Source organism: Xiphias gladius, chromosome 11 (genome assembly GCF_016859285.1).
Source record: "Xiphias gladius isolate SHS-SW01 ecotype Sanya breed wild chromosome 11, ASM1685928v1, whole genome shotgun sequence".
Classification (NCBI taxonomy): domain Eukaryota; kingdom Metazoa; phylum Chordata; class Actinopteri; order Istiophoriformes; family Xiphiidae; genus Xiphias; species Xiphias gladius.
The window spans coordinates 7,203,876-7,220,931 of NC_053410.1; the positions used below are offsets into that span (position 1 = coordinate 7,203,876).

The following is a 17,056-nucleotide window of genomic DNA, read 5'->3' on the forward strand; positions in this document are numbered from 1 at the left end:
GAAAATCCCACGAGCTGGGTTAACAAATGTGCAAATAGTCACGCGGGGCAAAGCTGTTTTGGTCCCCATGGCTGTGATTCAAGCTGCAGAGGAGAATGGAGGGAGGCTGGAGAAATATGTGAGAATGTGATGAGTCAGTGCTGTGACTGAACACCTCTTCACACTGCCAGGGAAGACAGAAAGAGAAAGAGAGAAGTGTGTGTGTGTGTGTGTGTGTGTGTGTGTGTGTGTCTTAGTTGCAAACTCTCTGTGAACTTGGGCACAGAATAATCCAGAAAGTATGTGCATGTGTGTGTGTGTTCATGCTGCAGAACAATGAGGAGGCAGAGAAAAGAGGAACGTGGAGGCTTGTTCCTTGTTCTCTAGCCAGTTGTTGGTGTTGCTGTGGACAAGTGCTTGTGCATGGTCACATATGGTTTTTTTAACTACAGTAAATTAAGACGCTTTTCAGGTTTTTATACTGATTTAGATACTCAATCATCAGTATAAGAAGACAGAAGATTGTCGCTGAGTCAGACATAAGCTAGAACATTCATTTGAGTGCAGTTTGTTCTGCTAAGATTGAAATTTATTTGAACGTTATTTATATTTAAAAAAAAAAAAACAAATCTCCTTCTCAGCCCCCTCCCATGAGGAGGGGTGGTGGTGTGTCTTCCTCAAGCTCGGGTCCTCTACCAGAGGCCTGGGAGTTTGAGGGTTCTGCGCAGTATCTTAGCTGTTCCTAGGACTGCGATCTTCTGGACAGAGACCTCAGATGTTGTAACCGGAGTCTGCTGGAGCCATTCTCCCAGTTTGTGGGTCACAGCCCCCAGTGCTCCGAATATGCATTTTCTGATCTCTTCCATCCTTAAGAACTTCAAAGCTTAAGTCTGATCCTTGCGTTGCAGACATCAGGCCACCTTTGTACAGACATTCGTGGTCCACAGAGGATGTATCCTACTGACTTTGGTGATCTTTGATGAACTTTTCCTGTAGTGCCACCTTGAAGATTGACATTTGTGGCTCTGAGTGAAATGTCTCAATACCCATGATGAAATTTGGTGCAGACGTTCATATTCCCCCCGGGAGAAACTATAACTGCGGTCATCCCCTAGCTTTCAGTCTAGCGTCACCATCTGCCAAATTTTTTAATTGTCTAATACTTTGGTTTACAACCAGATACCTGCAAAACCAATTCGTACTATCCCATTTAGACTTACAGCTGTTAGGGGGGTCCCAGTGGCCAGGTTGGAAACCACTGGCCTAGAGGGATCTACAGAGGCTTGAGGAAGCTTCTGCATAAAATAGAAAAATAGTAAAATTCTCAACAACGTCCAGGACATCCTTTCAGTCATCTAATGCCAGCCCAGCTGGACAGAGAAGAAAATGCAAAACTAAATTATTATTCCCTTAAACAGGTTAAAAAAAAGATCAATCTGATGATATTGTAATATAAGGATTGTTTTATACCGTCACTGAATTTATCATCAGGCTTTACGGGATATTTTACCACATTTTGACAAGTTCTCACATTATCACCGACTGCTCATCACATTACTGTTAAACGCTGAGCTGCCTGCCGTTGACAGAGGAGCTTTATTCAGCATCATTGCCTGAAGACGTCAGCCAATAGGCAGAGCTGCATCACTTCAGGCTAGAACGTGACTCATCTGTTATCTGAGATACATTCACGCACAAGCAACACAGGTGTTCCCTCTTTGTTCAGCTCATTTTATTTCCTAAGAATTTAGCAAAGCACATATTAAAAATACTTTTGCATAACAGCAGTATCGAAGTGATTAATTGTCAGGCAAATATGTACAGTGTTGTGTCATCAGCAGTGTAACAAAGAGTAATTATTTGTTTTTCAGTAGTCTTCCTCTCTCACACTTGCTTTCCCTGCTTTGGCCTCATTTGATCCAACCCCTCTCTCTCACTCAATCAGTTAAACATTTACACAGTATGTGCGTGATTATGTGTGCAAGTTTGTTTTCAAACATCTGTAAACGTGCTTAGTATGGTGTGTGTGTGTGTGTGTGTCTGTACTTCTATCTTTGTGAGGACCAGTTATAGCCCTTACACAGTGAGGTCCTCACAACTTCACATGGCTGTTTGAGGGTTAAGACTTGGTTTTAGGGTTCAGGTTAAAATGAGGTTTCGGTTGGGGTTGAGATTAGGATTTAAATTGTGATGGTTAGGGTAAGGGGCAAAGGAATGCCAACAAGTGTCCTCACAAAGACAGAAGTACAAGTGTTTGTGTGTGCATGTGTGTGTGTGTGTGTGTGTTTGTGAGTGTCTGTGTGTGTGTGTGTGTGTGTGTGTGTGAGTGTCTGTGTGTGCGTGTTTGTGTGTGGTGTGACAGTCTAGTGTCCGTGACAGCGTAGATTCATTTTGGCTCAGCCCTGTGGTTAAAGAACTCTAAGAGAGCAAAGCACAAGGTCTAATTATCCTGCCAGAACACACACACACACACACACACACACACACACATTCAAACAAACACATACACACAAACTCACACACACACACACACACACACACACACACACACACACACACACACACACACACACACACACACTCAAACAAACACACACTGTGTCTGTCTTTGTCCTGGAGACAGAAATAACCCTAAAGAACATTATGGACCAGTCGGGTGTCACAGGCTGGGTGCTTGTGTTTTTGTTCGTGTGTGATCGAGTGTGTATGAAAGACAAAGAGCAGGAGAAAGACATTATTTTTAACCCTTGTTTAACCATATAAATTAAGAGAGCACTGCTCTTTCCACCAGTGAAATGGAGAACTAAACACTCATTAACTGTGGCATTTGCTTGTTTATAGCCTGCTAGCTTAAGGACTTTTTTGTTGAATGCTCATTCTGGATTGTTTAGGGATATAAACGCCATGAAAGCACAGATTTCTGCTAAAACCTGCTGAAGCAAGAAGACATGTCTTTCCTTTCAATGCATAAAGCACTTTGTTTGCATTCGAAAACATGACGCTCAGCTTGCTGTTTTCCAGTCACAATCTTGCCTCAAATGTTTGTGTAAAAGCATAGAAACGATAAGTAATAACAGGAGCTACAAATAGAGATGACATTTGATGGAGGTAATCAGTCAGATTCCAAACCACGTGATCATTAATGCAGCCTCTGTGTGTGGGTGTTGATGTGTTGTGCATATAAAGGATAATGTGCAGACAGATGTTGACATGTAAAGAGATGCGAGACAGCATATTTTTGTGCTTAAAGTTTTGTCCTGGAAAATAAAAAGGTTAAAACTGTAAAATATACCGTTTGGCGAGGTTTTGGTAGTGGCACCAAGAAGCACAGAAACGGTAAGACTGAGAGGGATAGAAATATAATCAGTTTGCAGTGTGTGCGGTGTGTGTACTAATTTGGTGCTTGGAAGTGTAGCCTTTTTGGAGAGCTATTTTTGAGAGGCAGCATAGTAAGTCGTGGTAACCAAACAAAATCACATGAGCTTTTTGGAACGGTCTGACTCAGTGTTTCCACTGTGAAAAGAAGAGCAAGAAAACCAAGGCAAGAAATTTAAATCCCCTGCATGAGAAACGTGTCTTTCCCCAAAGGCTTAGGGCAGAATCAGGAGCAGTTTCCATACCCAAGTAGAAAAATATGGCAAATATATCAGATGGAGGAGAGGTGGACATCACCTTTTTATAATTTTCATCACCGCTTATAGTGAATAATTTGACCCTGACTACTTTGTCATAGTTAGTCACTGTAGTGTCTGGTCTGTCCTCGGTCCAACTTGAGAAGATGAACAAGTAGCGCTGCTCAGAGGACGCGTTCTAACCCCTTGTGAACGTAACAATGGCTGAAAATCTTGGCAAATGATCATCACCGCCGCCCGCTACTGACGAGAAACCAGGGTTTCGCAGCAGAGAAAACTTACATATAGCTGCTTAAGTCACAGACTGAAAGGTCTCTAAGATGGTGCATTCAAGAGGTGGTGGGAAGGTCAGACTCCCTTGACTTTGATTAATGCACAAAGCTGTCCAATTAACTCATCCATGTGTGTTTATCACTTGTCCTCTGGTTTTGATTGACAACATGATCTGCCGCTGAGGCGTATCAGCGCTAATCTTGGATGTTGCAGCTTCCCACCAACGTTTGAACTCATCACCCCAGAAGACTTAAAATAATATAACTGATGTAAAATTAAGGCAACCTGAATTTCAATTGGATAGATTCATACACCTGCTTTATATCAAGTTTAATTTCAAATAAATGGAAACCAACGGCTGCCTGAAATGGAGGAAAAAAGTATTAAAAAATGTGTGATATTGGAAATGTATTTAAACAAAACACAAACTGTAGCAATTGGGATAAAACATGCAATCAGCATTATCCTTTCAAGTGCCTCTGCAGATATTGTGAACGAGTTGTTTCATCTTGTTTGATTGGTTGATTTGATTGACTGTGTGGTTGCTTCATTGGCGCAGTGACTTACTGTTTGACTGGTGGATTTTATGATTGATGGTTCATCTCTTAAATTAATTTGGCTGACATTTGCTTTTTTTTTCTTTTGCGTGTTTATCACTCTGTTCTCCCATTGGATCACACTTGCACTATTGTGTGTATGTGTGTGTGTGTGTGTGTGTGTGTGTGTGTGTGTGTGTGTGTGTGTGTGTGTGTTTGTGTGTGTGCGTGGGTGTGTGCGTGTGTGTTTGTGTGTGAGAGAGAGAGAGACTACTTGTAAGAAGCCTGCAGAGTTGTAGTGACAGTAGGGAAATGATTTGTGGCAGCAGGTTTTCTATTCTCAGATGATGGAAGGGGTTATTTGAGGTAAGAGTTCAAATGAGGAAACTATTAGAGGATCCACCAGTGTGTGTCTGTGTGTGCACGTTTGTATTTCCTTTTCTGTAATCCTTAGGTATAGGGTTGAAAATCAAGAGTGTTTGGTGAAACTGGTTTTGGCTTCATGTCAGACTCTCAGCCTGCAGTTTTCCAGCTGAGGAGTACATCTGCTTCTGATTGCAGTGGAAATCATACCTCTCATCCTGACTGTGAAATACGACCAGCCCTATTGTCTGCATGGTGTTTTTAAGTGTAGGCAATTATTTGTATTCCCAGAACACTCGACTCGCTGTAACCTTTTTGACATTACTGTTTGTGTTTGGATAACAAAAACAATATACAACGTGTTAATTTATGCGTTTTGGTGTTGCTGCCTGCTGTATTTTTTAACCTTTGGGCAGAGTGAGTCTGGTCGTTTTCCTCTGCATCAAGTCTTTATCTTCAGGATATAGCTTCATACTTAACACACAGACATGAGAGTGATATCAATCTCCTGATCTAAAACTGTTAAAGATGTACATTAATGACGGTCTAAATGTGGGACAATGATCTGATCGCTACTGATCTGAGCTGGTTTGATACACTGTATACAGATGCTGGTCAGATTTTAATGCTTCAGTAGTGTTAAACCACATACATCACATCTCTGCTCCTCCCAGGTACACCACATCCTCCTGTTATGTTGACATTGACTGTTTCTCCTGCATGTTCCTTAGCGGTAGATGTAAAATGTAGTATGTGACGACCACGACTATGGGGCAGAACATAATTCGGAAGGACATCAGTAGGTGGCAATATGCATTTTGGGTCAGAACATCTGATTAATCTGAAGTTAAAAGTGATACGTATAATACTGTTATCTTGTCCTTATCTGGAACTGTGGTGCATTGCTCAAGCACTCCCAAGTGTCCAATTAGAGCTTCTCAGACTTGTAATGGAGCTTAAAATTAATGATCCTTGCAACGGTATACAGTTGTTTTTAAAAAATGACTAAAACAGCCGACTATCCCCTTTCCTATTTACATAGTCAGGTATCTAGACATCAATAGATCAACAAATCAAACATGTAATAGTGAGACAAGCTTTCAGTAAGTTTGCTTTGTGTCTTGACACACATAAATTTGCCAGCACGGTCCCTTTCCTCACTCTTCAAGCTGCAGACCATCTTGACAGTCAGGTTATTACAGCGGTTCATGAGGTGAGGACAGAGCACAGAAAAGTTGCCAATTTAAAAACCACAAACCTTGTGTCTTTCTTCCAAAGCTGCTTTGAGGTGAGACAAGTCTCTAATGTGCAAGATGATAAACACTGCTGTGAGCAAATTAACATTAATAACAATAATGTCACTGTTTCCACAACAAGAAAAAGTATAATTACATCTCCAAAGGCCAGTAATGGTTTAACCTGAGGAAATAAATTACTGAAGAAAAATTACAACCCCTTTACTGCTTTCATAAAGTTGCACTTCAGTTTGAAATCCACTGCAACTTTCTACTCAATTCAAAGGCGAATCTGTGATGTCAAACAACAAACTCTGGAGCCCATGTGTTGCCAAATGAAAGGGGAAGCTGAATTAAGGGTGTTCACTTCTTCTACACCCAAACGAGCTTTGATTTATGATAATGTCATAAGTTCAGGTTGTGAAGATGAAACCAAACCCCCAAAAATCAATGTTTGGAGAGTTTGCTGCTCACTTCACTGCCAAACACAACAGTCCCTTGAGGACATTCAGGGAAGTCAAAGCTTGGTTTTAGCTGCAAAGAAATTAGTCTCTGCTGCACTTTCAGCAACTTCCTGCAATGGTGTCTCTTCAAATATTGATTTAAAGTTACAAAGTTCATAGGGTGATTACTGGGGGAAAATCTCATAAAAGAAAATAGTATCATGTCTTGTCAGAGTAAAGTGTTTTTCCAGATGTATCTTATGGAGATTTGTGCTGAATATTTTTTTCTTTATTTTTTTTTTTCAGAAAAATTTGGCAGTCCAGTTTTCTTCTTTCATGATGGATTTAATTTAAACCTCTGACCAATAATAAAACAAGACCAGGAGTCTACAGCCATGCTAGCAGCTTTGTGATGCTGTACTCAGACAAAGCGGTACCTTGAACCAAATGCTAACATCAGAACGCTAACATGCTCACGATGACAATGCTAACATGCTTCTGTTTAGCAGATATACTGTCTCTATAATGTTTACTATGTTAACCGTACACAAAGTACAACTGAGGCTGATGGGAATGTCATCAGTTTTGCAGGTATTTGGGCAATCCATCCAATAGCAATTCGAGATATAGAGAGATATTTGAAATTTCAAAGTGGTGAACTGACCACTAGCTTGGCTAAAAAAAATAGGCCTATGATTAGTATAGCCAAAATATATGGAAAGAGAAAGGGATTTCACTTAATGTAGCCTGCTAGCTAGCTAGCCAACATGTGTGGGAGTATTGGGGCAATGGTTTAAACGTACCCGATGTTTAAAAATACAGACTTGAGCATGTAAGTTACATACTCGGGTAAGACTGCATGAGCTCATGGTGAAGTAAGTAATTGTTTTGCGTATACAAGTCTGGGTACCTAAGTAAAGTTATATCATAGAGAATTGGGAGGCCAGTGATCTTGAGTTAGCTTTTCTTCCATTTTGTTTGAGGTGCTTTTACGTAGTTGAGTAGAATTATTAAACATACTGTTCTTCCAAATCCGGGGGAATCAGGTTGTTGCTTTGCGGGTCCTTTTGTGCACCCAACTAACTTCCCCAGGTCGCACTGCTGGACAATGTTTGAGTCTCGAGTGACTTGGGCAGCAGCAGGATGTCATTTGGAGGTTCCATTCACGATGAATGGCGTGCCTCCGGTGTTTGAGTCTATATGTGTGAATGGGAGACCCTAGCACTCTTCTAGATGCATTGTATCATCATCTATTTTCTTTTTCTAATATATATTGTGACTGATCTCTGACCTGCTTGTTTGACTTGGTGAGAGTCGAGGCAGAATTAGCAGCGTACCACGATTCATCACAGGGTTAACTAGTCTTCCCCTCACCTGTTTCCTCCTCTGGCATTAGAGGTTTCTGTGGCTTTTGGCTTGCTTTTCGAATCAAACCACACAGCTTTGATATTCCTCTCTCTCTCTCTCGTCCGTAAAGATCCTGTTTTTCAGAGTAAAGTCTCACCCCGGGGCAAAAAGCTTATTCTGTGCTAGTTGATGTCTGGATGGCATTGTACTGTCCACCCGGCTTGGCTGTATTTAAAGTGCTTCATGCCAAAACAGGACATCCATCTCCCAACGGAAAAACTGATTCCTACTCATGTAAATGCCTTAGTTGTAAATGCTTCAGTCAGAGTGTTAGGTTTCCTTTTTAAAGTTTTATTTATTGGAGCAAACAGCAGCTGAGGATGGCTTTTTTAAAAGCAGAGCTCAGCTTCAACTTCGCACAGCTCGAAGATTTCTCAGCTGAGAGCTACACAGTTCAGCCGCAGCCTTCTACTTTCGGCCAATTGGAGCTATTTTTGTGCTTTTACTACAAGTTGATTAATGTCATTGGGAAGATTTCTCAGTGAATCCTAGGTTTTATTCCTAACATAGGTTTGAACTGGAGCTAATGGGGAAAATAAGGTAAGTTATTCGGCATCAAAATATAAGCAAAATCTTTTGTTTGAGTCGAAATTTCCCTACTATTATTAGAGGTATTTGTTGTTGTCAGTAAAGATACCAGATACTTTTTTTCATTCATTGTGGCGATCTCCACCCACCTTTCCACCTTTCCTCAGCAACAGGAACCTTGTTGTTTCTGGAGAGCGTTTTGTTCAGGGCCAAGCTTCCCGGTGCACGTCCACCCAGGGGAAATCTCCTTTCTCTTCTGTTGACAGGGCAGAAGCTGCCGGTGATAGAGCCATGGACCGAGGCCAAGGCACAGGGCTGTCGACTGCAGGGATAAAGAGCAGAATAGAAAATAAAACACCTGTTTCAGTCAACAACGTGCCAAATGTGTTAGAATGACTGTGGAGGGGAGTAGCAAATAGAAAGAGACAGGAAAGACGGTTGAGGCATACAATGTCAAGGAACTGTTTAGAGTCCAAAACCAACCTAAAGCAGATAATTTCACATATTAATTCAAGTCGCTACTTGAAGAGAATGAAATGTTTTATGGAAGAAATTCCTGAAGACTGGACAGCACAGGTTAGACAGGATTTGATCACTTTGTTAGATGTTTCTCATGACACCTCGCACAGTTCCATGTGAAAACCAGACTCGGCTTGAGCTGCTTCATCTTTCTGTAAACTCAGCTCTCATTGGCTGTTGGTCTTGAACGAGCTTCCCATCAGAGTTTGAAGAAAAAAATCAGAGGACAGTCTCGCCCATAACCTGTGAATGTGTAGCTAGACCCAGTGTCATTTCTCTTCTTTTTCAGTCATCTGACATTATTCAGAGTTCAGTGTGTCGTTTACGAAGTAGTTAGATGATTTTTAAAGGGGCACTCCACCAATTTTACACAGACAGGTCAGTCTACTCTTCATGTAGCGTACTAATCAGCCCGTGAAAACAGTTGCCAAATGTCCTCTGTGGCCCTGGAAGGAGGTTTATAAGTTTTGTATAGGCTTGAGACATCTAATATTAGACAGTTGCAGTATAGGGAAAAGTAGGAGCCAATGGTTTTGAGATTTGCCCACATCTCTTCTACTTTATGGATGTGAAATGCTAAATCACTGATGTACACCTTTAATTTTACATTATTAGACCACATCGTTTAGCAGCTATTATTACATTGCTCTTTATAGGTAATCCCACAACTTTCATCAAAGAATGTTTCTTTTTCATGTGGTATTTTTCTCTACATTAAAAGTGTAAAACTGTATTTCACCCACACTGCCATTTGTGGCCCCATTAAATGGTATACGGGGTCTTTTATACATACGTACAATATGGCAGGACAGTCTCCAAAAATTGTGCATTCATGGGTGCTCTCTGAGTAAAGGTTGTTACAGGAACGCCATCTTTTAAAGTGGACAGTTGAATCTTTTTTTAATGTATGTAGATGTTAGGCTGTAAATGTGATTAAAGTAAAGACCGGAAGCCCTCAAACAAATTCAACCTGTAGGAGGACACCGCACACATACATACAAACACACTACATTGCACGTATGCATTCATACACACACTGGCATAAAGAAATCACACCTGGAGATGTAGAGAGTAAAAAGCTTTTTGGGAGGATGTTGAAAACTGTACTTACCTGCTTCCTGTGGATGTAAACCTACAGGATGTGTGTGTGTGTCCCTTTGATTTTAAATCATCAAGGGATCTCTCTGTAACCCCAGTGTTTACCTGAACATTTGATGTATGTCACAACACACTCAGAACATTTTGAGAAATGAGAACACACTAGTCAAAAGCTAAGGCAAATGATTCATTTGGACATGGATTACTCAATGAACTGGATATGCTGATCTCACAATTTTAGCATGAAGTGGTCATCTGAAGGTTGAGTTTGAGAACTTGCAAAGTACTTTTTTTCACCCATTGACCACATAAATACTTTGGGAAGTTTACCGTCCAACTGCATAGTTGCATTGCGAGACTGAAAAGCTGGACAGATGTAGCACAGCAGATAGAAAAATCATGTCCTTCATCCAATCTGTTTCTACTTTCTCTATTGACGCCTGACACGGTAACTTGAACATCAGGGACAAAAATCACCTGAGCCCTATTGTGAAGGTGGCTGGAAGGTCCTAGGCGTCCCACAGACCCCCCTGAGGACTATATTTAATCAGCAGGTCCTTCGCAAGACCAGGTCTATACTAGACTGCACAGAACAGCCCCCTCACTGTGAGTTTGAAACAATCCCCTCAGGCTGGAGATTTACAGTACCCCGGTTCAAAAGGGGGGAAAAACTCCTTTTTTCCTTGTGTAATAAAAGTGCTAAATTTACACATGTAATTTTAGCATATTTTTAATTGTAGCACTTTAGTATTTCAGAGATTGTTTTGTTGAATTGCATTTTGTATATCGTACGTAATAGGCGACATTTTAGGAAACATTTCTGTACTTTTTGTACTGTGTTGTTGTCTTTTATCTTGTGAACCTGACTACAAGCCAAGTTTCCCATCTGGGATAATAAAATGACTGAACAGAACAGAACAGTAACTAAGAGGGCGGGGGACAGTCCATTGATTCCAGATCATCATAGCTGTAGATTACTGTCTTCACCCATCGACCTCCCTTGACATCACCATCCATACTGCGGAACTATTTCTGTGTCAAGCTGCTTCATTCTCTAGCCATTCCTCTACCAAATCTTTTACTGGTTGAGAAAACTTTTTTTTTTGGTTTTGTGCAATCATGCTGTATATTTCTGTCATTAATACTGTAACATCTCTTCTTCTCCCTCTCCTCTTTGTTCCAGGGGATGGCAGTTGGATATAGACACGTGGTGATCCATCCGAACCAGCTGCCGCAGATCCACCAGGAGCCCACGATGCTTTTGTGCATGGGCCTCCTGCTCCTTGTGATTGGACGGATAATCTACCTGCAAGGCAGTACGAACAGCCAGGACCACTCTCAGGTTTAGCCTTTGGAAAACCCAGCAGACGTAGCATTTTTCTTAAGTAATGTATCTGTGGATCTATCACATCTTGAATCTTCTTTTTGTTTTTGGAGACCTAATTTTTACTCTCCATCCTTCTTTCCCAAAAGAGGAAGAAGACTTTGGAGTCTGTCTGTATTAATTTTGATGGAGATTATTTGTTAACACCTTTAAGGAACTCTAAAATGCCTGTATTTTATTTGATTTTTTTTTGCACCTGTGCTTTTCCTTCACGGTCTCTGAGCCTTTGTAATGCTACCAAAGAGCCAGGATTTTGCACAGCACAGAGGCAGTCATGTCACCTAAATATGCCTCTCCGCAAAATGACACATATGGAAATTCAAATGTGCCTTGTACAGTTTCCTTTTTACTTTTATTCGCTTCTTTTAAGGTGTTTTTGTTGTACAGAGCTTATGAGTTCCCTGGGTGATCAACTCTGCAGACCCAGGGTTGTTAAAGTACGTGGGTCTGGTTAACAAAATTTTCCCCAATCTTTTCCCTGTGAAGGTTTCAGGCAGGAAAAATGATGGCGCTCCTTTCACGTTAGGATCCACCGTATAACAGACTTGTGACCTGTGTGGGAACCAGCTAAGCCAAAGCTAGCATTTTTATCCAATGCTTTTATCACACAATATTCTTAAACTACTGTACCATTTAACTTTTCTCTACCATGAAATACACGCCTTCTTATGCTTGCATTTTACGTAAATAAGTCAACAGTACATCAGCGTTTTCCTGATAATTTGAGTATTAAATGACACAGATATCGACTTAAGAGATCAGCAAATGCCATGTAATGCTGTATTTATCAGACTTCTACAGCTAAAGCCCCATTCGGACTAGTTGAATATTCCTGGGAGTGGTGAGGTGGATAGTGAAAAAAATATTATCTGCGGTCCTCAGCGCCTTGACTACTTGTTCAGGATTCTGTTCACGCTATTGACAAATTCCAGCATTTTGCAGAAACATCACTGTCACCGGCTGAGTTGATGAAACAAAATCAGGAAAAGCAGAAGTTGGCTTGCAAAAACAAATATTTGGGACTGTAAATAATTCTTTGGTAGGGGGAAAAAAACACACTCTGGACCGATCAGCACATACGATATTAAAATTATGCAGCTTTCCCTACAAGTGAATCCTGTTCAAATGCTGCCTAATAAAGTGTCAGTTTTGTTTTGTGTGTCATATTTTCATAGCCTGGATCAAGTTTTAGCCACAGCAGCTCCTGCTACCGCGAATATGTAATCAGGCAATCTGTAATCTGGATTATTATTCCTTCAAAGGTACTTTAAGGAGATGCATAAAAACTGCAGATTTTAATAAATGAGAAAAGTTGTCTGAACAAAAATGTATATTATAGAACTTTTGGGAAAATTAATGTTTTATCCACGTATTTCCTGAGTACTTTACAATTTATTAAACAGCAATTGGTACACAATAGACAGTATGAACTGTTCATGTGTAAACTGAATCTGCCCAGACAGATTTTACCCTGTTTATTGTTTTACATTAAAAAAAAATAAATTACCCATCGATACTAGTAAGATAATACTGTACCAACCTTCGAGTAACTGATACCAGCCCTCTTTTGTACAGAAAAGCCTTTGTTTCTGTAACCACTAGAGCCAATAGGCACATGACTTCCACCCTTCTCTCACTAAAGTCTAACTTGAAAGATTTCTTGAAAGAATTTCAAATCACTTTTATCACCAAATCCAATCTGTGTACATGGATTCCTAAAAAAAAACAAAACAAAAGCATCAAGGGGCTTCATTTTCCCCCTTTGCTGTGGTTGTCTTCAGCATTAAAACAAAGATTTTGCACGGTAATAATCCACAATAGGGGCAGATTACTTCCCTTGTTCATACGATGATAAGATTTTGATACTTGTTACTAAGACGGCCAATTAGTGGAGCGAAACTCACGGAGCAAGACCGTTTAACTGTCATGTTCTCCTGTGATGTTTACTCATCTTCGTCCTTTTGCATTAAAGCGTTCTTCTATGAGTGATCAAACAGTACTGCCTTGCACTGGCGTTAGTTTCAGCCCCTGGATTTAGCATCAGCAGCCGGGCTGAATGTAGCTGACATGTACTGGTTTGATGACAAGGTCATGTTATCCGTTTATTAGCACAGTGATTCAGACCCTGCCAAGTCTCCTCACGCCTGCCAGGTCATTAAACACTCTCAGAGAGAGATTTCTGGCCAGAAACCAACCGCTGAATAATGCAGGGTCAAAGAGGGTTTTGTTACTGACTGGTTAGCCAGCAGTAGCAACAAACAGTGGTGATAAAGGCTTCAGATTAAGTACATTTATTCTTATCTTTGTGCTCATTAAAACATATCAGTTCTGGCCATTATTTTATTTTTTTTTTTATTAGGTCTTCTCGTATGATTACTAAAATGCAAGAGCAATGATAAACAGTTTGTGAAAGCGTAAAAACCTTATATGCAAATAAAATGAAATGCCTGCTCTTTGTTATGCGCAAATATCTGGATTTCTTCTTCTTATTTGGAGGGCGCATTTTAAAATGCGTCAGTGTCCTTAGTTAACTGTACGATTTTAGGCATTTGAAAATCAGGTGGTGAACGAGAATTATGCAAGGAAAAAAATTGACCCAAGCACCTTATGTTACCAAGAGTGCATCAAACAGCAAACATTGTATTTGAATTGTCCATGGATGCAGTGTGCATGTTGACCAAAGAGATTTGTGTAAAACTATTGTTTTGTGGGTTGTTGTGGATGGAACAAGTGAAATATTACCAAATTCTGTGCCATACTGTATATTGTTTGGATTGGTACCAGTTATTCACAAAATCACATCGGCTGCAGTGAGTGTCTGCTTCAGCCTGACTGGAATAATAATGTAAATGTGTTTTTTTTTATTATTTTTTTTATGCTTGGCAAGATCAATCAGTGTCAGAAAAGTCCTTTTTTAAAGCAGTTTGACCGAGATCTGAATAAGACCATTTTCAGGAATCACACTTAATGCATTTAAAGCTTTACTCTTGAGTGGAAGTTTTTCTGTTTCAAATGAAAGTCTCTTGTCAGCAGCATTGCAGATACTGTGTTGCCATTTGTGTCACATGTGTTGGATTTAATCATCTAAAACAAATTTGCTTTGCTCCCTATGTGGTTATCCAGATGAGAACAGCGAATCAGAACAGAAACAGTTGTTTGTTGTAACACAATCAATAACCAAATTCATCTGACTGTGTTGGAGTCACTCTTGGATGTTTTCACGGTTCTGTCATCACCCATTCATCATAGATTAAGTGGGATCTTGGTTTTTAGCATTCCTAAACTCTTATTTCAGCAACTCTGTCACCTGTGTAATTGTATGTTTTAATGGTTAAATCAGCTGCTCGGCCTCCAATGTTCATTTTCAGTCTTCATACAATGAGGTGATGGATTAGTTTCAGGTTGTCTATTTAGTAACTGAAGCTTTTTGACATTTGTTATTGCGTGCATAATGTGCATGGTGAAGACATGGGCGATAAATTTCAGGGGATAAATTCGTCAGAAGAACCTGCTTTTTGGACAGATGTGGAAATCCCTCACACTGTTCCATCTCTGACATGACAACAGTCTCAAACAAATAGCGTGTCGAGGACAGAAAGCATGAAGTTAGAGGTCGGAAAACAATGGATGAGACATCCAAGTACACAGATAGACAACAGCGCCTATGAGTAAACCCAGGGGCAGGGCCAGCGCCAGCATTCCTTGTTTGAAAGCCTTTCAAACAACCAAAAAAGGAGGCAAAACGACTACAAAGAGATTCAGAACGACCAAAAAAAATAACCACAGAGATGCAGAATGACTATAAACAGTAGCGCTTTGTGTCTAGGGGTCTTGCTCCTTTGTAGAAGGGCTGAGGGGCCTTATACATACCTGTGTCCAGGGGCCCGTCGTCTCATAACCTGTCCATGGCTGTTTATTAACACATTTTTACCCATTTTACAAATGTGCCCACCTTCTATGAAACTGTGCCCCAGTCCAACCGGCGCCCCGTTCAAAGGTTTTTAAACCTGCCCCTGGGTAAAGCAAGTTTTGTCCAGTCACTGTTAGAGGCAGAAAAACTTAAACTAAAGTTTAAAGCGTCTTATGTCATTACGTCCACGTTTAATTCTCGCCACGCTGTGTCACACTACTTTCTGTTTCTAGTTGTGTTTCCTTACTTGTTCTAGTCCTTCCCTGGTAGAGAAATGTAAGAAATAAGATGACACATTTCAGGTTAGTGTCATACAATATTCTTTTGGAAATGCAGACGTTTTACGCTTGTCTTCCTGTGCACCACGTTTACTCCCTTTGCTTTTCCTCCGCTGTGACACTGAGAGCGATGTGACTGCATGTTGATTTGTGATATTGTGCCATGTGAAACCTAAGACCTCATATTGAAGTACTGTATTACAGCTGGAGTGCGAGAGGAGAGCATGGCAGGGAGGAAACTGAAAGATGAATTACCGTCTTCTGAAACTGATATGGAAACCTGGTAAACGTGTTGATCCGCCGCCTAACTTTTGTAAGTGTGACAGTACAGAAACAGTCGTGTGACATTCAAGGTTTTACTGGCTCGCATCAACACTGCTGGAGCTGCTTTGGCAAATTTTGCTGCAGATTTGCATTTGTTTGAGCTTTTAGGAATAACGGAAAAGGAGAATGGCTCCTATGGTCTATTAACAGGAATATAAACATTTGTGCTTACTGTTTTTTCATTGGAATTGTTAAAAAGTTAAAACACATGAGGTATGAGGGGGCCCACAGACACTGTGGTGTGTTGTGCTTTACTGCAAATGCTGTATGGAAATGCATCTGTTGGAGTCTGTTTGTGCAGAGATAGAAACAAACTAATCTGAAAGACTCCAAGTGACCCAGTACAACTGTAGCAATGTTTTTTTTGTTGTTGTTGTTGTTGTTGTTGTTGTTTATATACTGTTATTGTACACTGAAAATATTGTAATTATGCTTTTTGAATTTCTTTAAAATGCTTTTAGCTGCCGTAAATAAAGCCATTTCATCTTTTTACATTACTCACTGCATGAGTGATTTATTACCTCTGCCAAGGAGGTTAAGTTTTTACCCGTGTCTGTTTGTCTGTTTGTTTGTTTGTTTGTTTGTTTGCCAGCAGGATTACACAAAAAACCTGCTGAACCTATTTACACCGAACTTGGTGGACGGATGGAGCATGGGCCGGGGAAGGACCTATTAAATTTCAGGGCATCTGTACCATTTACTATGAATTGGAATTTTTTTCTCCAAAGTCCGGCGTACGTTGTTTGACGTTGGCCTTGGTGCGCTACACTGATTGCCAGTCTAGTTGTATATTGTGCTTGTTTGCACTATTGTATTCAGTTTTTGGAAAGTACTTACTCAAGTACTGTACTTAAGTACAATTTAGAGGCATTTGTTCTTCAGTTGGCTATTTCCATGTTTTTACAACTTTGTACTTCTACTTCACTACTTCTCCGAGGGAAATATTTTTACTCCATTACATTAATCTGACAACGGTTACTTCTTACTTTTCAGATGAAGATTTTTGAAACAAAACGCATGATCAATTTATAAACTGATGATTTGTTATAAATAAATATATCCAACGGTAGAGAAAACACACAAGATTAGCTTTACCTCAATCAGCTACGTGGAATGCTGTGAGTTGTTAAAGCCTCTGAAAGCTTAG

General features: G+C 40.3%; 1 protein-coding gene across 5 annotated transcripts in view; it reads left to right on the forward strand.

Moving 5' to 3' along the window:
- The window catches only part of LOC120796321 (bcl-2-like protein 11), a 55,012-nt gene extending 38,632 nt beyond the window's left edge, over window positions 1–16,380 (forward strand). For 4 of the 5 annotated variants that reach the window (XM_040139026.1, XM_040139027.1, XM_040139028.1 and 1 more), the window contains one exon: window positions 11,197–16,380. In XM_040139026.1, the coding sequence (XP_039994960.1) occupies window positions 11,197–11,361 (165 nt within the window). In that variant the 3' untranslated portion in view covers window positions 11,362–16,380. The remainder of the gene's footprint in view (window positions 1–11,196) is intronic. The other variant, XR_005708363.1, reaches the window with a different exon arrangement.
- Window positions 16,381–17,056: the final 676 nt, after the last annotated feature.